Source organism: Talpa occidentalis, unplaced genomic scaffold, assembly GCF_014898055.3.
Source record: "Talpa occidentalis isolate TD23 unplaced genomic scaffold, MPIMG_talOcc4v2.1 talOcc4.12, whole genome shotgun sequence".
In the NCBI taxonomy this organism is placed as follows: Eukaryota; Metazoa; Chordata; class Mammalia; order Eulipotyphla; family Talpidae; genus Talpa; species Talpa occidentalis.
In genome coordinates, this window is record NW_023601212.1 from 59,086,230 (window position 1) to 59,108,913 (window position 22,684).

At 44.9% G+C, this 22,684-nt stretch overlaps 1 protein-coding gene and 1 pseudogene across 1 annotated transcript in view; one reads left to right on the plus strand and one right to left on the minus strand.

Annotated features, from left to right (window-relative positions):
- Positions 1 to 11,338, minus strand: part of TNN (tenascin N) — a 54,952-nt gene extending 43,614 nt beyond the window's left edge. The window contains exons 1-4 of the mRNA XM_037506429.1: positions 11,174 to 11,338; positions 4,709 to 5,158; positions 2,952 to 3,326; positions 1,992 to 2,255 (exon numbers count right to left, since the gene is read on the minus strand). Coding sequence (XP_037362326.1) covers positions 1,992 to 2,255; positions 2,952 to 3,326; positions 4,709 to 5,117 — 1,048 coding nt within the window. The 5' untranslated portion in view covers positions 5,118 to 5,158; positions 11,174 to 11,338. The remainder of the gene's footprint in view (positions 1 to 1,991; positions 2,256 to 2,951; positions 3,327 to 4,708; positions 5,159 to 11,173) is intronic.
- A 6,867-nt stretch (positions 11,339 to 18,205) lies between these two features.
- Positions 18,206 to 19,289, plus strand: LOC119242262 (pre-mRNA-splicing factor 38A-like; annotated as a pseudogene).
- The last annotated feature ends 3,395 nt before the right edge of the window (positions 19,290 to 22,684 follow it).

Below are 22,684 nucleotides of genomic sequence, written 5' to 3' on the forward strand. Positions count from 1 at the left end.
CTACCAGTTCAGTTCCTGTTCTTGACAACTGCGTGCAGTCTTCAGTCCCAACACTCAGTCCTGAACAGGTATCTTAGCAATCCTGGAGTGACAACTAAAGTGTTGGTTTCAAATTGTCCACGGAGGAGAGACTTTCTTCCCAGAAAGCCTTGCTCCTTGTCCCCTTCCATCAGATACCACGCAGCCCTTCCATCCAAGAAGCCATGGGCCATGTGCTGAACCAACCCTCTCAGGACAGGCCTCCAACCCACTCTGTCCAGGGGTCATACTGCTCACCCTTTTGCTGCCCAGACCCTGTCCTCAGACTCAGCCCCAGAGAAGCTCAAACTCTTCCATGTAAAGTCTGGGAAATGCACTTCACAATTTCTGGAGCAGAACACTGACTGATAATAAATCAGCTCCTTCTTCCACTTCCTAATTATAGTTCCTCACTTCTCAAATTCTCCTATAAAAATTAAACCTAGGCAAAACTGTGAAGTAGGAGAACTTTAACAAGGTCCTTCTGAGTATGCGTCCTGCACCTGCTACTAAAGTTTAGCTCCTCCACCAGGTACCTGGTATCCTCAGCTGCCCAACCTGTCCGTCCTGTGAGGTACCAGAGTTGTCACACATTTGAGCATCGCAAATGGTTCAATGTTTACCCCTCTGCTCCGAAAAGCAATGACACTATGAAGATTAATACAGAGAAGCGGATCACTGATGTGGTTCTAAAGGTAGACCGGGGAGGGGGGTGGACCTGGGTCTTCTGGAGCACAGTATCAATGGCCACATACGAGGGATGTTGCCTGACCTGAAGTTTGGAACAGGGAACACAGACCCCAGATTCTCAGCTTTGGCCCCTTTTTCAGCCACGCCCCACCTTCACCACCTTGAGGGTGTTCCCTCTCAGGCTGACCGACTACTTGTCAGGGATGTAGCAGTGAACTCAGTGATCTCAAGGTCCCTGGGCTCTGAGTGTTTCTAATTCACTGTCAGGGAAAAGAATCTTGTGGAGCCTTTTCTTGCAGTGTTTACTCCCACCCACGGATTTCCACTTGCCAGCCTCCAGGCTCTTTCTTCAAACACAGGAATTCCTGGAGGGAACAGGTCAAGGGATGAAAAACGAGAGTGATTCAACGGTGATAGAAGGGGCTGGCAAGTGAAAAATTAGGGACTTAATGAAAATGTTCAAGATTATTACTGTAGAATTGTCTCTCAGGCTGAGGCTCCCCTGAGGAACAAATAGAATGGATTTAACTTGAATCTGATTAGACAGAAAGACAAACTTCACAGTTACAAACTTTACAAGTCCCTGAGGAAAGAAGTCAAGAGAGGTTGCTAAGACTTTCAGAACAAATGTCACCATCATTCTCCCTCCACCAAAAAGGACAAGCAACCTGATGCTTCTGCAAAAACATCGTGTGCAAAAGACCCATCCATCTGGGTTTCCCTGGATCTCTCTGTAGGAGTTCAGGTAAAGATGGAGGCAACTCATTTTTATCAGCATCTGTAACAGTGCCTGGCACATAGTTGATGATCAATAAAATGTTGAGTGACAGGATGAAGTAGAATCACTCAACCCCTTGAAGATCTAAGCTGCTTTAAGAACTTTCATGAAAAATATTACTTTCTAAAGAATAAGAAGCAATGCTTGTCCTTCAAATATTTGACCTATCCTGCTCTGTATCTGAATTATGACCTCTATAGGTCAAGTTAGCCAGGTCCTTTGCACTCTGACTTCTACTTGGGTTCAGCCAATGAAAGTCACCAGAAGATCAGAGGGCAGGAGAGAAAGTTCTGGCAACTGATTTTCTTCACTCCCTCCCCACAGGGACACAGTGTACTGCCTGTATTCCTTTTCCCAAAGCACCTCATCAGGCTGTTTTCTCCTACAGTTCTATCTGGATTGTAGTAGCTGTGTTTTTTTTCAAACCCCAATCAGGGCAATCAAAGAAAACATTAAAAACAGGGCCCCTTCTGGGACAAATGGGGTCTTCTGGCTGTTTCCTCACCTGTGGTTGCAAGCAGATGCTGTGGGCTGCTGGAAACCTCTTTCTTCACGTTGAGCAAGGTGACAATGTACTTGGTGCCGGGCAGCAAAGCGGGGATCTCGTAGCTATGCTGCTCTTTGGGTACTTGGATCTGCTTCCCAGAGAGCTCCTTCCCCAAGGGGTAGTAGCTGAGGAGGTAGTGGTCCACCTCACTGGAGGGCTCCCAGCTCACCAGCAAAGAATCCTCCGTGCTCTTGAGCAGCTGCAGGCCCTGGGGGGCAACCACTGCATGCAGAAAGGGAACAGGCATGGGCAGGGTGAGGAAAGGGGGTGGGGCTCATAACCAATGCTATTCATGGAGTACCTTAACACTCTGATGTGGGCTGGGGGAGGGAAGGATACAGAGCCTGTAGAAGGCACCATTCTGGACACAGTCACCCCAGAAGTTATCTGTGCAGGGATTAATACTGACCCTCTACAGAGTAGGATCAAAACAGGGGTGGGAAGAGCACAAGGGACTATGGTGATGGTACATGGGTGAATGGGTGGTGGGAATTTCAAGGGGACTGTAACTGAGATGAAAATGCAAAGTGTACATTGTACTCATTTCCCCCTCCCCCGCCACGCGCGCGCGCGCGCGTGCGCACACACACACACACACACACACACACACACACACACACACACACCCCAGAGAGCCATTAGATCACAAAGACCACTGGCTTTCAAGCTTCAGCATCACCTTAGAATTTGTTTAGAAATGCAAATTAATGGGTCCCACCCCAGGCCAGCAGAATGAGAAACTTTGGGGGTGGAAGGCAACAATTATGTTTTAACAAATCTTCCAGGGAATTCTGATGTGGACTTAAGGTCCAGCTCCCTACAACGGACAAAGTGCAACTGACGGTTCCGTGGTGGCTTGGGGGCCACCCGTGCAGGGAAGGGGGAGCATCAGGCAGGCCGAGGTCCCGTGGGTCTCACCCTGCGCGCAGTCGGGGCCGGTGAAGCCCTCCTCGCAGTAACACTCGCCGGTGTCACAGAAGCCGTGACCGCTGCAGTCCCCTGGACAGCGCTGCTCGCTGCAGTCCTCCGACGTGAAGTCCTGGTAGCACTGGCAGACGCCGCGCACACACACGCCATGGCCGCTGCAATTCTCCGGGCAGGGCGGAAAGCCGCAGTCTGGCCCCACATAGGGCTCATCGCACAGGCAGCGCCCATCCACGCAGCGCCCGTGCCCGCTGCATGCCCCCGGGCAGGCGGGCCGCTCACAGTCCGCGCCCTCCCAGCCCTGATCGCAGCTGCAGCTGCAGGTTTCAGAGGAGAAGGTCCCGTGGCCATTGCAACTGGGGCTTAGATCTGCAGGAGAGAAAAGAATGAGGGTTTGTAGGTTGGGACCCACTTCCTTGGAAATCCAAAGAGCAGGTGGCCAATTTTGGGGGCTGCCTCAGGGCTCTTGCTTGGGGGAGGGAGGGGCCTTTCTGCAGGAACTGGGGACAAGCCCTTCAATTTCCAAGCTGAGCCACAGGAACCTGCAAAACCTACAACACTTTTCTCCTTTTTGCCTGAAGGGCTATGTGGACCACCATTTCTTTTCCCTTCTTGTCTCCAGAGCTCATGTGAATTTCCCTGGTCCCCTCCACTCTATATGGTGACCAATATGTAGTACTTTTCCAGAAAGGGGCCCGACATGCTCCAGCCTGGACATCAGCAGGCCAGCCAGTTTACACTAAGGGGCAAGGCCTGGGGCAGCCAGGCAAGATGGTTAACCATCCAAGCTGGGCACCGAGATTGTCTGATCATGGCTGGATGGAGCTAGACCTGGCAAGGCTGGGTCCTTGTCAAACGAGCCCCAGTTGAAGCCTGGAAAAATGGACCTGTAGTACGTAAAAATAGCCTAGTCTCAGTTGTGAGGGTGAGGAGTGGGAGAAGGGACTAGCAGGGCTCTGCTCTCCAGTGAGGAGGCTTCACAAGGGCACTTCCACCTGTTTCATCCATTGCAGTGTCTCTGGTGCTAGCTGTCTGGTATACAGGAGGCTCTCCTTGCCATAGCTAATTCTGGCATAAATATGCATTCCAGAGCCCCGCCGGTTACTCTGTAGGTGAGCCTGGGTGGTTGATGTTGTAACAGTAGTGAAGGCCCAATCAGATTGCCAAATGCTTCGGCTTGCCCTGGAGTATTATAGAAAATTATTTGTATGATTAATGAAATAAAACCTCATGGCATGGCAAAAAAAAAAAAAACAGTAGTGAAGGGAAGCTCACATTTTGTAAAACCAAACTGTAATATTTTATTACTGGGCATCTATAGGTCTCATAATTACACTAGTTGATAAATTGTCTTTATTGGACATTAAGGAATTTGCCCAAATCTTGCAATTAAAAAGCAGCAGAACTGGGATTTGTAGCCAGTACTGTCTAGCTACATGACCTTTGATCTTTCCTCACATCACTTGCTCCCCCTTTCATAAGGCTTGGGTCCTCTGGTAAAACAGCAATTGAAAACATTAGCCCAAGTCTAGACTCTGAGTTCTGGTCCCTCCCTTCTCTTGTTCACAGATACTCACTGGAATTAGTGCTAATGAATAAATAGCAGGGACAAGTTCCCCCAGAGGAGACCTGAAGTGAAAGGTGGTAATGTACCAGGCTCAACCAAGTGCTCATGAGGCTGGTGGAACACCCGGCACACAGAGGGTTGCTCGTTAAATTTTTGTTAAATGAATACCAGATGGTGAGCTCACCAGCAGCTCCTTGGCAACACCGCTGGATGCTACACTGCTCCTTCACTTCTACTACCTCTTCCTCCAGCTTTTTCATCCTGGCTAGGAGGTCCCGGACAAGGCCTGCCAGTTCACAGTCTTTCTGTGGTGTCTGCAGGCGGATGTTGTGCCTGAAGATGATGTTCTGTTCCTCATCCGACTCCCCGGGGGCTAGGAGTGAGTCCCCATCGTCACTGAGCGGCTGAGAGTCAGCCTCCACCTGGACCAGGGCAGACTTGGGCACGTCAATCTTGTAGGTGTGGCTGACGGTGACTTGTTGCTCCTTGTCGCTGCAGCCTTGAGTCTCAAGAGAGGCCGGAGCTGAGGCCACCAGGAGGACAGAGCCAAGCAGGAGACACAGGGGGAAGCAGAATATTCCCCAGAGACCCATCCTTGGCGAGACAGGGAACAGACCCTCCAGGAGGCCTGTATCTAGGGGAAAAATGCAAAAGAAAGAGTTGAAGGAAATTGGCCTTCTGAATGAATTCTATAAGTCCACAAGAAGTTGAGAAACCGGCAGAGAGATTTCAGTCTGTGTCCCACAAGGATCCAAACTAAATTATTTTCTCACACATTGCACGATCCTGCTTCCTATCTGTGCTTACATTATTCCCACTACCCTTCACTTCTATAATAATAATTCTATACTCATTATACTTTAATAAAAACAAGAACAGCTCTCATATCCAGGGCCTGCTGTGTCCCAGGCTTTGATTCCCCCTAATTCCTAATCTTTAGAGCAGCCTTAGTGTTTTCCTCCCCATTAACAATGCCAGTGATAATAGCTGCACACAGAGCATGGACCGTGGGCCAGCCACTGTTCTAAGAGTTCCATGTTTGTTCTTTCCTTCAACAGTTCACAGCAATTATACTATTACCCCCATTTCATAGATAGGCAAACTGAGGCATAGCACCCTTAAATGACTTGTTTAGAGGCATGTAGCTAGGAGTGGCAGGATCTGCTGCCAGGAAATCTGGTCCCAGAGTCCATGCTGATCATCACTATATCACGTTACCTTGTACAGATGAGGGATTGAGCACCTGTCCTGGGCACTAAAGCCAGGAAGGATAAGCCTATATTCAGGCCACAGCCAGTGTCCTGCTTATCACCCCTGCTTACACATCAGTGAAAGATGTGAATTTCTGATAAAAATGCCTTCCCCATGAAGTCTTCTCTTATGCCCCCACCACCTTACCCCAGCTGGAAACTAGCTCTCCTTCTACTAAGCCACTGGAGAAACATATTGGTCTCACTATAGTGCTCTTGACAGTTTACCTTGTATTAGGGTTGCTCTTGTATGGACTGTCTCCCTGTGAGCTTGTAAGACTCTTAAGGACAGGACTCAAGGCTGATTTCCCTGAGGGCCCTCCCCAGGCAGGCACACAGTCACAAAAGCCCATTAGCCAGGAGTCTAAACTCTGACTCATAGCTAAAGGGGCTAGGAGTCAGAAACCCACTGTTGCTCAGGCAGCCCATTTTGTCAGTCAGGCCAGACCCCAGGCGAGAGCAGATCACTGGAGCCTGCCTCTTCTGCCACCAGTAGGAAGAGGAGTGGACCTTCACCACTGTCCATCTGCGGACAGTCCCTGTCCCCAGCCATGCCCCCTACTGGCTCACCTCTAATCTCAGCTGGAACATTCATTTTTGCCTTTTATAGAGATATGTTGGTTTAACAAGCTATGTATTTCAGAAATACAGCTTCAAACTTAGGCATCTGTATATAGCACACCAGGCCTGCGACCAAAGTCTAGTATCCATCTACCCTCCTCAAATTGACCACCTCTACCCATTCCACCACCCACACCCCTCCCCACACATACACACACACACACACACACACACACACACACACACACACACACTGCCTTTCTTTGTGGTAACCACCATCCTGCTGTCAGAATCAAAGCCTTGGTGTTGGTTTGCTTTGTTTCTTTATATTCCACGTGAGTGAAATCATATGGTGTTTGTCTTTCTCTGACTTATTTCACTTAGCATAATCTCCTCAAGATCTAGCCATGTTGCTACAAATGGAAGAATTTTGTCTTTTTATAGCTGAGGAGTTTCCACTGGGTGTAGATTCCACATCTTCTCAATCCACTCACCCATGATTGGACACTTAGGTGGTTTCCTTATCTTGGCAATAGTGAAATGACATGTTTTGATCACTAACAAGTGGAGGTATGGCAAACCACAGACACCTGGTTTGTGTCTCACATTTACAGTAAGTCCTTACTTAGGTTCTTAGAAACTGCAACTTTAAGTGAAAATAACATACTAATGCCATTCCATTCAATGTCAGCGGGACTGTGATTTTTCTCATCAGTATGAGGAAGCCAATTATAGGAGAGCCTGCTGTCCTCACACACACACAGTCATGAAAACACCTCCCCACTGGGCTGTCATACAGATCTCCCCAAGAAACTGCTGCAAGGATGCCTCTTGAGAATGGGCTCCTCTGACCCACTCAAGACTAATAAACATCTGTATGGGCACCCAAAGGCGGCCCTCTCCTGGTGTCAGTGTCCCACAAAACCCAGGCTCTCCCTCCACTTCGTGAGCAGCAGCTACAATGTGCTGGACAGACAATCAGATGCGCCCCATGTGCCTAGACTCACAAAGCCTATTCACACACACACTCCACTTACTCCCCTAGATGAGAGCTGAGGCTCAGAGGCACCAGCCCCTGATTATGCCAGGAGAGTGCAAAGTCACAGATTTGGGCCCAGGTTCAGAGTGTCCACTACCTGAGCCATTAACCCATGTGCCCCGGTTGTCCCCCAAAGCCACACAGGCACCTACTATGTATGGGGCATAGTTCCCACTGTCCAAAATTCCTTCCCAAGCAACGCTAGAGCCAGAAAGGAAGACTCTGACTTCTCTGCCCACTTCTACCAGCCAGCCACCCCCCAGTACACAGCTCACTATCCTCCGAGAAGTAAATGGAGCACAGATGGTTTTCTGAATAAGTTCTGAACAAACGCGAAAAAGCCACGGATGCTTGCCATAAACCACAGCAAGGCTGAGCAAAGTCGACTCACAGTGTTTGTTTTTAAAGCCTGGAAGACGAGAAACCCCAAAAGCCCTTGTACAATCAGTGTCGCCTGTCCTTCTGAGTTGTAACAAGATGTCCCTGCTAATTACAGCTTCTCCCATTTCACATTAGCTCAGATTTTCCTGGGTAGGGTGATTGCTAGAAAGAAGATGAGACGGGAGATAGCCACAACCTAGCACTTCTGTCAAGTGCAATGAGCAAGAGGGAAGCCTCTGGCTCTCTCTCCAACACGTGGCAGGGAGAGACTCGCCTTGTTTAATTGCAGAAGGAAAGGATGACTTCACCAACTCATTTATGCACAGCTGACCACAGACGGAGGTGCACCACGGGTGGGAGGGGGCAGACAGGGCAGCAAATTGCACTAAGAAAAATGCAGTGTAATGTGTTTCTCTACAAATATTATTCTATTGAGGATTCATTTCTAATGGAATGAGTGGTTAATGATGCTATAGGAATGCACAACCACTGGACTTTGCAGACAGGAAATGTGAGTACAGGAAACCAGGAGGTTTTAGAAAAACTGTGTTAGCCTGGATTTCCAGTGGGTTCATTTTTAAAAAAAAATATCCTGTTCCCAAATGATAGGATGTACGTCATTGACCCCTGAAGGAAAGTAAGGGAAGTAGGTGGCTCGGGAGGCATGGACGGCATCCCCATCACAAGTATCACAAACACACCTGTCCTTCCTCTACCTCTCAGTCAGTGATCTACAACCTGGGCCCTGGGTGACTCCAGGGACCTCTGATCCAAATACTTGGTCCAAGAGAACAAATTCTCAGTTTGCTGAAGAATCTACCCAGGATCAACTCATCCTGACCTGGTACCCTCAGGCAACTGAGTTTACCCCAGTGTCTCTTTCTCCTTCAGGATGCAAGAGCACATGACGTCCAAGGTAGTCAATCTGTTTTCTGCTGGGTCAAACTCTAGTCAAACCAACCAAGTATTTTTATTTCTAGTCTCCTTGACCTTGGACATGAGACTGTTCAGTGTGAATAAAAATGAGAAATTGGTATTATGTGATCAGGCTTAATAAGGTCCCTGTTCATGGGTGGCCATGGGTTTGTGTAGTTGCTTTGTTCCATCAACCAACTCTTAATCCCCCTTGCCGGGGTTCCCATGGGTGATAATGGCAATTGCCATTTTCTAACCATGTGTGATATGCCAGGCAGACTCTGCGCAAAGCACTTTTGCAACCCTTCCTGAACGCCAGGCAAAGATGTTCATTTACCCCACAGAATGAATCCCTTTCCCACAACAGCCCTTACTTTTGCTTTCATGGGAAACCTAGGCCCGTACACAATGAGAGGACAAAATGGACACAAGGACCTAAATTTAAGAACCTGCCTCCCTCACGTCCCACCAAACACCCAGGCTCCAGAATGACCAAGTATTACCTTTGACACAATCAACCTTATTCTCCCCCACCTCCCCGCCATGGCTGTGAAGGGTAATTGCTGACAACACTGTTTGGACTGAATAATAATGATGAAAAGGTGAAATTCCTTTCTTTAAAAGTTTAACTTCCAGTCTCCTATCAAAGGGGAGGGGCCTAATCACCTTAATTTCCAAAGATTTATTCCCACTTTCTGGGTCTCCCCTGAGGCAACAGTACATTGTCAAGTGGTGACTGATGGGGGGAAACCAGACAAAACCCAAGCTACCAGGGATAAGACCTGAGATCTTAGCATCATCCTCTAGCAGACTGGAGGCTGCAGATGCTGCTACGGAACCTGCAGCGTGATCTCATGTCTGCATCCAGAGCCTATCAGAGCCAAAGCTCTGGAATGAGCGGTGGATGGACAAGAGTTTCCACTGTGTCTGGGCACAGTTTCCTAGGGCCTCTTCTCAAGAAAAGACCTCAGTCTCCCCGACTCCCCTACTTTTCAAACCACAGAACGGGGCTGGAATGGAAACCAGAAGCCACAGATTGTTTGAAGTCATCCTGTCTTATTTTCCCTCCTTAGGGAGTCAGCTGCAGTCCACAAATTCAGGGACATAATGGAACTCACAGTTGTATGAAAGAATGTCAAGGGTGGGCCTCTCTGGTGGCGCAAGGGGTTAAATACAGCACTGTGAAGATGTCCGCAGCCTCTGCAGCATGAGTTCAATCCCTGGCCAGGGAGCAACCCACATGGCACGGCAGACCTCTCCTGTCTTGCCCGCTGCTCCCCTCAGCAGTGTATTTTAGGCAGTCTGCCTGTTTTGCTCCCCACTCTGCCTCTGATGAATCCTCTCACTGCCCCTGTCTCTGCACCTCTGGCCTGTACCCCAGTTCTTGTATGCATATATAAATCTTTTTTTTTTTAAAAAAGAAGAATGTCAGCGGGTTTCTTCCCTTCTCCAGAAGAGACTGATGTTGATGCTATTAGCTCCTGAACCCCCTCTCTCAACACCGTCATTTTGACTCTGCATCTCCAACAAATGCCCATAACATTCTTTCCAAGCAGATTCTATTCTCTCCAGTCACCGGTTTATAACCCTTGCTGAGCACGTATCATCAACATTTTGGTGATACCTTGGTTTCTCGAAGAACCCACTAGACTTTAGGCACTGTGCTAATCTTTGACCAGATTTGGTAGTGTGCTGTTTTTATATTGGGACCTGTTCTTTTTTTCCATGCTTACATGCAACTTGAATGCTTTTACACGGAACCCTACCTGTTCTCACTCATTGTTTTTCTTTCTTCCCTCTAGTTCTCTCCCAACCATAAAAATAAATAGATAAGTAAATCAAAAGCCCTCTAAAAGTTAATCCACCACATCGTTTCTCAAAGTGTTTTCTTCTATGCATTGTGAGGGTAATAGCTTAGAAATTTGGGGAAAAGCAGTGTCCCCTTACTAATAATTATAACTTGTAACATAAAATGTTTGATTAAACGATAAAGTGCATTTGCAAACATTATCTCAAATGACAAAATGCAAAAAAAAGGGGAAGTTTAGGTTTTTTATCACAGGTAAAGTAAAAGTTCTGTTTTAGGACTCAGACCAAAAAAAATGAGGTATAACAGGTAAATTATTTTTTTAAAAAAGCCCTTCAGCATTGTAAAGAGGGCAACAAGAGAGAAAGATGAGAAGCATATACTAGACTTAAAGGAAACATTTTATGTAATAATCTATTTGCTCCAGGTAGAAATTTCCCTGTAGCACAGACTGCATCTGGCCAGGTAAGAAGACATCAGACTTAGTCTGTTCAAGGAGCCCAGTGTACTATTGGCTAAGGATGTGGTATTTAGGTCCTGGGAAATATTTCCTAATTGGGTTTTCATTCCGCAAAGGAGACTAGTCTCACTGCGTGGATTTTCAGGCATGTGGATGCCTGTGCCCCAGTTTTTATGCTCATTCCCACCAAGCCTGTCCCAGTCCTCCCTCTCACAGGTAAAGATTGCAGTGCTTACCTCAGAGGCTGCTGGTAACACTTCTAACACTTCTGCCCCTCAGGAGCCAGGCCCGTGGTTTTCAGACCTCAGTGCTGGGCCGACCTTGTTCTCTCCTATCCTGGGCTTCCCTCTCTGAGTTTAAATCCTGTCCAGACCAGAGGAGGAGCCAACGGGACTGGCGTGTTCCCCTCTCTTCCCGGTAGGCACTTGGTTAAGAGATAATGAGCAATCCCTTCTTATACTAACTAGGAAAGAACACACACACACACACACACACACACATGCAAATCCCACCCCCCTTCTTTTTTACTTCCATTATGCAGCAGCTAAAAATACTGAAGGCTGTTTCCATTTAAGTGGGTCCAGAATAAGGTTATTAAGAGAGTTTGCATGCCTCCTGGCCAGGAGCTGAATTTCAGGGTTTGGAAGTGTGTGTGTTTATAAAGTCTTTTGCTCTTTTTTCTGTTTCAGGGACTCTGGGATTTATCGTCTACCACTTTTAAAATAGGAAAAGCCCTTTAATACAGAAAGAAATGAGCAGAGACCCTGAGGGAGAGAACTTTCTGTGACCCCTTCCCCTTCTCCCTCTGTCAGCTCTTAGCTCTGAGTGGCAGGGCTCTGGGGAATGGCAGTTGCAAGAATAAGAGCCCCAGGCCATTCCATTCCACAGCCCACTCTGACTCATGCCCCTTCCCAGAGGCTTCTTGCACACACCAGCCCAGAATGTACCACATTCAGGACAGCATGGTGATGCACTTTCCATGACATCGCTCCTCTTTTGCCATCAGATGGACAGACATTTACCCTTTCCATGCACCAGAGCTACTCCACTCAGTCATGACTGGCTCTGCTCTCCCAACCCTCCATCCCGCTCCTCCCCTGTTGAAAGCGGATACTGGGAGGCTGGTGTAGAACATGATAGAAAGATCCTATATGTTTTTAGTTCACCTATGTGGACACCAAATGTTGCTGGGGACAAAGAAGAAGAAAAGACAGGAGAGATGTCCTTTTATTTAACAATCATCTCAGGCTTGGAGAAAAATTGCAAAAATACAGTCATGTGTCTCTCAACAGCGAGGACACTGTTCTGAGAAATGTGTGGTAGATGATTCTGTCATCGTGAGAACGTCAGAGAGTGTAATCACACAAACCCATGAGGCTAACCTACCGCACACCTACACTTTACGGTGTAGTCTCTTGGGGCCACCATTGTAGATCAAAATGCCACTACATTCCGAATAATTGTGATGTGTTATATTGTACTTTTTTTTTACAAATAATTTCTGTATAACCTTCCCCATTTTCTGCAAGTATTAGCATTTTATGCATATTTGTTTCATCATTCAGTGTTTATATGTATTTTTTGCTAAAACATTTGAGAATGAATTAAAAGTGTGATTTGTCTCTTTTCTTTTTATGTCTAAATAACCTTACTGTAAAATTTTCTCCCAAACAAGAACACACTCTTACCTAATCTCAGTACAATGATTCAAATGAGGATGCTAATATTGACATAACACAATAGTCTCCTTTACAGGCTGTATTCAAATTCCACGACACTCTCTGTAACGTCCCTTATAGCAAAAGAAAGAAAAATTTACTGATCCAGGATCTAACCCAGGATGACTCATGGCAATGGCTTTGTTACGGAGCAACCCCGATATAAAATGGGTTGCCTGGCTGTGGGTCCTCACCTGCATGCTTTAAAGGAATTTATTAATACTCCACTATAGGCCCACATAAAAGGTTAATAAAAGGTTTATTTACAAGGGAAAGGGAATTGAGGAAATGTACAACTCAGGGCTGCTTAACCACACCCTCAGGTCCCAGCAACCTGGCTGCTTAACCCCACCCTTTCCTTTGGTGGTGATGGGATTTGTAGTTCCCAGTGTCCTGATGGCTTTGGTCTGGAGTGAGGGTGGCGTCCACAAAGCCTGTATGGAATTAGCTTTAGGACATCCTTTTTCCCCTAACAGCTTGTCCTGTCTTTTGAGTCTCAGTTAACCTGGACTAGTTCCTCAGTCTTTGTTTTTATGTCCCTGACATTTTTTTTTCAAAGATTTATTTATTTATGCATACAAGAGCTGGGGGACAGGCCAGAGGTGTGGGGGTTGAGAGGTTTCACCAGAAACAGAGTGGGGAACAGAACAGGCAGATTGACCGAAGTATGCTGCTAAGGGGAGCAGCAGGAGAGTCAGGAGAGGTCTGCTGCACCAATTGGGTTGCTCGCTGGCCAGCCAGGGGATCAAACTGGTGCTGCAGAGGCTGCAGAGAGCTTCATAGATTGCATCTTAACCCTTTGAGCCACCAGGGAGGCCTGTCCCCGACATTTTTGAAGAATGCACTTCAGTTATTTTATAGAATGGCATTTTGTAACTTTTATCCTTTTAATATCTAGGCTTGTGTGACTAAGTTTAGGTTGTGCATTTGGGGCAGGAAGTCTGCAGAAGTGGTGTATACACAGTGGATCCTATAATGTCTATGATGTTACTTTGGTTAAGTCAGTTAACTACCCAGTTATGGTGGTGTCTGCCAGGCTAAACTCTCAAAAATATTTGCCTTCTTGTGTAATTAATAATTGTCTTGTAGGACCATATTCTGAGACCCAGTAACTATCCTGCTGCTGCTTCTACTTTTGTTGATTCTTACCTGAAGCTGTAACAGGGTGGTCCCCAGGAAAGGGGGAGGTTTCAGGTTTCCTGCCCCACCCTAGGAGAGGTGGAGCTGAGCAGGGAGAGAAGACACTTCAGAGGTGACTGAGGAAGGAAGGAAGCAGGATGGAGCCAGAAGGAGACCTGGAGGAGGCACATGGAACAGAGAGACATGTGAAGAAACTGTGCTAGCCTTTTGGTCATGGACTGGGTGAAACAGATGGGGAGGTGACAATGGCGGTAAGACTAGGTGAGACTCGTGGGGAGGTGACAATGGTAGTTTTAGTCTTGATTTTGATTTTGCTCTTTTCCTTCCAGACTTGTCTGGTTGTTTCTGATCCTTTTCTGTGGGTCCCCACTGAAAGGTGCTTTGGACTTGTGGCAGGCTTTGGGGCCTTGTTCTGGGCCAATCCTGCTTGGGTGGACTTATACCTATGAGGGGACGGGTAACTTTGGGTACTTAATTTAGATTTAATCTTTGCCTTTCCTGTATTACTTGCTAATTGTATTAAAGTTCCTTTTCATTAAAGTCTCATATGTTTTGTTGATGTGGCAGATGGCAGAACCTATTTAGCGCAGAGAGGTTTTCTGGGTCTGGGGTGTTCCTCCCCTTGCCTTATAACAAAACAATTGCTACAATGGTGACTTTTCTAGTTCCCTCTTTCTTTGTCTATTAGATGGAATTCCATTATAAAAAAGAGTTTTTTCTTCCTTTCTTCTTTATTTATCTATGTATTCCTATTTTGTGTTCTGTGCATTATATTTCCTTTACTGTCATTATTTTGGTGCTCAAGTTGTCCCAGAAATGGCCAAGGCAATCCCTTCCAGCTGGTTTCTGTATCCTTTTAACATGCTCCCTCCTTCATAGAGTATCTCCTTAGAATCTAGATAGCAAGATATTTCAGGATCATCTTACCCTCTGCCCCAGCCCTACAATCAGCTATTTTTCCGAGGATCCCTGTTTTCCTTTATTGGACAATGATGCGCATTTCAAATAAAGGCAGAACCCAGGAGGAGAGCCCATCACTTCCACTGTGCCCATTTGGGCAGAATTTATTCACATGCAGCTGCCAGAGAGAGTGGTATAATCTCCAGGTGGGTGATCCTGTACCCAACTAAAGCTCAGGAGTCCACTAGTAAAGAAAAGAAGGGAGAGAATGGGCCTCGCTGAACTACTTGTTTTCTGCCACAGAGCTCACCCACGCACCATTAGCAAAATGTTGTTCCTAGATCAAAATCTCATCACATCACTCAGTTGCCTCAAATCACTGTTCTCATTACTCACAGGATCAGGTTCTTTTGTTCGTTTGTTTTTTAATCTGAAAGCTTATTCTTGTCTTATTTACTTCATTTGTTTGTCTGATTTCTGTACGTAACACATGAGTAACATCATACAATATTTGTCTTTCCCATATGACTTATTTCACTAAGCATAATACTCTCCAATTTAATCCATGTTGTTGCAAAATGGTAGGATTTTCCTCTTCTTCATAGCTGATTAGTATTCCATATCTTTTCCTTTTTTTAAAAAAAGATTTATTTATTTATTTATACAAGAACCAGGGTACAGGACAGATGTGCAGGAGGTAAGAGTGTTCACCAGAGACAGAGTGGGGAACAGAACAGGCAGACTGACGAAATACACTGCTGAGGGGAGCAGCAGGCACGGCAGGAGAGGGCTGCGTGCCATGTGGGACCCTCGCTGACCAGCCAGCCGGGGTTCAAACCGGCGCTGCAGAGGCTGCGGACAGCTTCACAGTATGGCACTCAACTGCATGCACCACCAGGAGAGGCCCAAAATATTTACTTTTTAAGAGCCAGTCCCCAGAGTTTCTTGTCTGGAGGTAACTCTATTTAGGAAAATACTTGGGACCCTAAGGGCAGGCTTGCAGTAAAACAAAGAAACAAAACAAACAAACAAAAAAAGCTAAACTGTTCTGGAATAAAAAGGAATTGGTAGTAGGAAAACAGAAAAGAAAAGATTGTGAAGGTGGTGAGGGCAGAGGCTGAGGCGATAGGGAGATATGGGGTAGTGAGTTATTCCTTTAAAGTTAAATTACTTTTAAGAACAAAATTATCTCTTCAGTAGTAAAGTGTTTGCTTGGCTTTACATAAATCTCCTTTCATGGCCCCAAACCTTCAACTGAGTCTTCCACCCACGCAGATATTCTTTTTTTTTTTTTTTTTCCACACAAATACTTTTGACTAGTTTGAAGAGGGGGAAAAAAAATCAAGAGGCAGAAGATGGTCCACACATCTGGGTCAGCTCTGCACAAAGAAAAGGAAACAGTCATAAGACTTAAGGCAGTGCAACCGAGTTCAGAGGAAGCTAGAATTCAAAACCAGACAAGGCCATAGGCCATGAGGCCCTTCACCCTGTCCAGGACAGAATTCACAGAAACCGGTGCAGGGGGCAGGGGTGCTTGGGATTTTCCATAGGTTGTAGAATGAAGGCTGGAACCAATTATATTTAACTCTCTAAGAAAGGTGACCTCAGCTGGCACCTGAGTTGCCAGATTTCTTCTCAGAACCCCTCATTCTGAAACCCACAGTGCAGGTTGGCTATTCCATGCGCACATGCAGAAGCTCCTGAACTTTAATATGAGCTCCTGAAGAATGAGAACTTTGTGTTCTTTTAGTCCCCTCACTACCTATAGCATTGACAAAGTAGATAATATACTGCCTGATGACAGATTTATCCCCCAGGATGCCCAAGGACAAAGCAAATTGACCAATCATATTCAGTCCTAAACCATGGAAGCAGGTACAATTTTTATCTGTCTCCACAATAGACTTCCCTTTCTTCATTCCCAAGAGAAAGAATTTCATTTAGATATCTTTTCATCTCCTCCTGTTCTTGGGTTTCAAGAGAATCTGGATCCATTACCTGCCCCAGGAGGGGATTTTTGACTGATTTAAGCAGCCAAGGTAATCCCACTGCTCTTGCCAGTGACCACTTCAGGCAAAACATGTAATGCATTCAGGGTGAGACTAATTTAGGGAAAGGCTGCTGGCAGACCTTCAAGGAAAGATTTGTTCACTCAAAAAAATAAACTAAGAACCAAGAAAGATATGGACATCATCACATCTCTGTATAACGCCTGAAACTGAATTAGATACCTTGCAAACAACAATGGGGGTGCTAGCCAAAGACAAAGAAAAACAGCACAGATGCCAGGGGGAAAAGACGGACAAATTCTGGGTTTTGATGACGTTGTTAAGCTGCTGAACAAATACCTCCTTCAAGTTTCCCTACCTTAGACTTTCTTAGTCAGTATTTGTTAGATTCTGTTTCTTAGCACTGGAAGCATTCTAAGGGATTCAATTCTAATTTCTGAGTTGTGAAATGATTTATTGACATCCTGCTGAGAACACAGAGAGAAATATGTAGGGAATCTCCGGAGAAAACAGTCACAGTCAGTGACAGCCACAACCTGGAGACAGCAAAGTCAGATGCCAAAACTGGGTGTTCTTTCCCCTGTGCTGTCTTTAGATTGGGAGTCATGGCAGATTAAAAATGGCCACAGATTCTTTCCAGTACCAACCAGGAGGAGTTCGAGTATATTTCCCCACTGCTTGAAACTGACCTACATTTGCGATATCCTTTGCCCAATAGAATATGGCTAAGTGACAGGATGATTCTGAGCTTGGGCCTCGGGCAGCCTTGCAGCTACTTCCCTCAGCCTTTTAGGATACAAATACGTGCTGGAGATGAAAGAACACAAAGAGAATGAGGCCTGGGCATCCTTGCTACTGTCCAGGCACCTGAATAAACCCAGACAATTCAATGTGAGCCATCCCCGCCCAGTCTAACGCACACTGCCAACCCACAAAATGGTGAGCAAATAAGTCATTATTTTAAGTCACTGTATTTGGGGTTTGCTATGCAACAATGCAAAAATGAAGTTTATATCCAAACTCAGGGAATAATTTAACTTGAAACTAATTTCAACCAATTATTTTATCCAATTAGTATAACCCATTCCAGAACCTGGAATAAAAAAAAAAAAAAAACAGCTGGTTCAGATGATGGTTTAACCAACATGTCATTATATCATCTTTTATTTGAGAACAATGTAGGAAAAAGTATTTCAACTGTCGTCATTGCCAATTTAATTTGTTCTAAGAAATCACCCACAACCCAATATACCCATGGTGTCTAGTTTGGAGACATGAAACTGGTCTCATTTGGTACTGGTCTATTTGAGTCAGTTGGAAAATACATCTTAGTATCTTCAACCAACAATGTGCTGAATTCTAAAGGAATTGAAACCAAAACTGAGCTGATCTCCAGTGTCAAGATTTTGTCTCAGCGTGCGCTTTCTCTCTTTATCCCCAGCCCCTGCCTACCACTAAAATTGTATTAATTCTTGGAAAATAGAACTGAAGGCATTCTAAGATGGCCAACCATACAGTAAAGGAAGTGCACAGCATCCACAGCACCAACCCTCATTATCTGATATAGAAGATCCTTCAAATATGAATCTGTGAATTCAAGGACTAGAAAGAGAAGTTCTTTGCATGTGTGGCTGAACTTGTATGTGAGCCATGGAGTTAAGGTTTGTGGGTAGTGTCTATGGTGGGAACATAAAGCCAACTCCCTTTCTTTTCTGTTCTTTTTTTTTAAAGATTTATTTATTTATGCATACAAGAACTGGGGTATAGGCCAGAAATGCGGAGGGGCGGGGTGTGAGGAGTCACCAGAGACAGAGCAGGGAACAGAACAGGCAGATTGACCGAAATACACAGCAGGTGAGTCAGAAGTCTGCTGTGCCATGTAGGTCGCTCCCTGGCCAGGGATCGAACTCGTGCTGCAGTGGCTGCGAACAGTCGGTTGCATCTTAACCCCTTGCACCACCAGGGAGGCCCCAACTCCCTTTCTTTTCTTGGCCTCAAAGATGTTTCAGATTCAACCCAAAAAGGATATCATTGTAGAATTTATCCGAAAGGAATGGCCACATGTTGGGAACCCTTTGCATGAGGTTCTCCAATTGATTGTCACAAGATCTTAGAGCCTCTGTACAACAAGTCTAGAAAAATCAAGAGCCAGAACCATAATGGAGAATTTGAACTGATACAGGTAGATGAATTTATTGATGAATTACTGCATAGTGAGAGTGTCTGTGATATTCTGCCCCGGCTACAGAAAAACTATGTAGTAGAGGAGGCTAAGCAACTGAAGCCTCGGGTTAGTGCTTTAGAAGAAGATATGAGTGATGGGAGTCCAGAGAAGAGGAGGATGAGAAGCTGGGGCAGTGTGGCCACCTGATCACCTCGAGAGGAGCTACCCAGACTAGGATAAGCCCTGGTGCTCTTCCACACTGCTCTAGAGAAGAGCAAGAGCCAAACTCCCAGATGGCACACCTGCCCTTGGGAGAAAGGCCTGGGAGCAAGAATCCAAGACATCACCACATAGGTCCTATGATAAACAGTACAGGCACAGATTCCTCTCCAAACCCCCAGGTCATCATCATAGTCAATGACACAGGGCCACTCCATTTCCTGAAAGTTATAAGACAAGTCACAAGAAGAGATGTTGTGGGAATGATGAGTGGACTCAGTTTGTATTTAGTCCAAAGGCCCTGCAATGGATTTGGAGGCACCTGTCTGTGTGGGAGGATTAATAATGACTCCTCAGATAGCTATGAGAATATTTTCATTTTTTCACCAATTTTCTTACTTTTTTTTTTTTAATGAGAGAGGTTCTGGGTTTTGTCTCTTTTTCAGTCATGATCCACATGTTAAAGACAATAATGCTTCCCTGGGGGCCTCCCTGGTGGCGCAAGGGGTTAAGATGCAAACTATGAGGCTGTCTGCAGCCTCTGCAGCACAAGTTCAATCCCCAGCCAGCCAGGGAGCAACCCACATGGCACAGCAGACCTCTCCTGTCTCACCTGCTGCTCCCCTCAGCAGTGTACTTTGGGCAATCTGCCTGTTCTGCTCCCCACTCTGTCTCTGGTGAATCCTCTCACCCCCCTCCCACATCTCTGACCTGTAACCCAGCTCTTGTGTGCATAAATAAATCTTTTTAAAAAAAAGACAATATGCTTCCCAAGGGCTGCTTTTGACCTCTTGGTACAACCCATCTTGACTTCACTCAAATTTAAGAGGGTAAAAAGGATTTGGGAGGTGGGGTGAAGGACTAACCAGCAAAGGATGTGATCCTTTTGTTATTAAAATTAACTCCCCCACTTGCCATTTTTCTATAATTTAGTTTTTAGTTTGCTCCATAATTAGAAGTGCTCTAAGAATCCTACTATTTATGCTGCTGATGTCACATTTAAACAAATCAGTAAAACATATTCTCTTCTACTTTTTTCCCCAGGAGCAGCAAGTGTTAAAATGAAAAGGGGGGGAAAAATTTCAATAGATAAAATGTATTTATTCTGAACACACAGGATCATCTTCCCTTTATGGTAGACTCTGAATTCAAGCCTCTAATTGTGCTTACAGGAACATGCCACCTTTGAGTTTTAGATGTGCAGGTGCCTATGAAAATAGACAACAATATGGCATTCAGCAAAGAAGAAGGTTTACTATTTCCTTCAAGACAATGAAGGACTTTGATTCTTTTCCTGTCAATATTTTCTTCCCTCAGATCAATATTTTTTGATATTCATCTCAGCAGGTCAATATGTTCTTATCAATTTCTTTGAGCACTAATAGTTGCTATGAACCAATGACCTGAAGTGTGTGGGTTCAAAAAGTTGACTTAGCAGCTGGAGTCTGGAACCTTGTAGGGGTGCATTGTGGTCTTTAGGGGGTACTTCAGGCATCACTTGCCCACAGGTCATTGTTTTGTAAATATCATTATTATTTTCATCATTAAAGTAACTTATTTTTATAGACTAACTAGAAGATGCAGAAAGATACGAAGAAAATTAATATTTCCTGTAATTCCAAGTCAAAAATAACCATTGATTATTTTTTTTTTTTTACAAATGTATACAATATGGAGAGAGATGAGTGTATCTGGGCACATGTATTTTTATTTATTTTTAAAGATTTATTTATTTATGCATACAAGAACTGAGGTGTAAGCCAGAGGTGCAAGGGGTTTCACCCCTTGCCAGAGAGAGTAGGGAGCAGAACAGGCAGATCCACTAAATACACTGCTGAGGGGAGCTAGTAAGGACAGGTCTGCTGCACCATGTGGGTTTCTCCCTGGCCGGCCAGGGCATGGAACATGTGCTGCAGTGGCTGGTAATAGCTTGATAGCGCTGTCTTTAACCCCTGCACCACCAGGGAGGCCCCACATGTATTTTTAATAATGGCTAATCTAAGGGCTCCCTGGTGGTGCAAGGGGTTGGGTCTCAGTGCTATCAAGCTATCAGCAGCCACTGCAGCATGAGTTCGATCCCCAGCCAGGGGGCTGGCCCACATGACACAGCAGACCTCTCCTGTCTCCCCAGCTGCTCCCCTCAGCACTGTATTTCAGTAGATCTGCCTGTTCTGCTCCCCACTCTGACTCTGTTGAATCCTCTCATCCCCCACACCTCTGACCTACACCCCAGTTCTTGTATGCATAAATAAAAATAAATTTTAAAATAATAAATGGTTAAACTATTAAGATTGCTTTATACAGAGCTTTTTTTTTTCTGTTCCTTGTTCTTAACTTTATACAGTGAAACTTTCCCTCCATTTTTTTTACATGTATTTTCAAGGACATGCCTTTTACTGTCACATAGTGTGTGCATCTAATACATGGGCAATAGGACTAATTGCAAAGGACACAAAGGAATTGCAGGAATAATGGAAATGTTCTATACCTTAGTTATAGTGGTTGTCACAAGATTGTAGATATCTGTCAAATTCATGAACTATATACTTGGAAAGGCTAACTTTTAATGTACATAAATTATACCTCAATAAATCTGACTTAAAGAGGGACATTAGCTTAAGGATTACCTTATTATATGGCCCAGTACCACCCAGATCTTGGTTTACTCTTTAATTTTCTCAGTCCTGGCAGCACATGGGAATCATCTGGGAGTTTTAATAAAATAAAATGCCAAGGTTGGAGGGCAAGGGAACCAGAGACTCTCATTTAATTGGCCATGGATTGGGTCAAGGCATTATATTTTCTAAAAACTCCCAAGGTGATTCTAAAAGGTACAGTCAGGGTTGAGAACCACTGATCTGAACAATAAGTCATTTGGACCAAGGAGGTAGGAAGAGATAAAATGGGATCCGTAAATTTCAGAATCATTAAAGAGTTTTATAAATTTTGCAAACTAAACATATTTTAGCCCACTGAATGTTTGGTCCTATTTCCCACCAAGGCCTGAGAAAGCCATATAAATATTTCTTAATGCAATATAGTTAACACATCATAGAATTCATCCTTTTAAATTATACAATTCAGTGTATCCAGTATGTTTATAACGTTGTGCAGCCATGGTGATGATCTGTTCGTAGACAGAGCAAACTCCAAACCATTTCCACTACCATTAACTTATAACAACCACTAATCTACTCGCTGCCTCTAAGAATTTGCCTATTCTGGACATTTTATGTAAGTGGAGTGATATAGTACATGACCTTTTAGATCTGGCTCCTTTCATTGGACATGGCATGTATCAGCATTTCATTCCTTTTCATGGCCAAGTGAAATCATATGAATATCATAGCATATGAAAATCATATAGATACACATATTTTGTTTATCCATTCATCAGTTGATGGAAACTTGGAATGTTTCCACCTTGGGGCTACACTGAATATTACTATAATGAACAATTTCTGTAAGTTTTTGTGTTGACATATGTTTTCATTTCTGCTGGTATTTACCTAGGAATAGAATTGATTGCTGGGCCATATGGTGACTCCAGCTCAGGAACTGTCAGATAGTTTTCCAAAGTGGCTACGCAGTTTTACA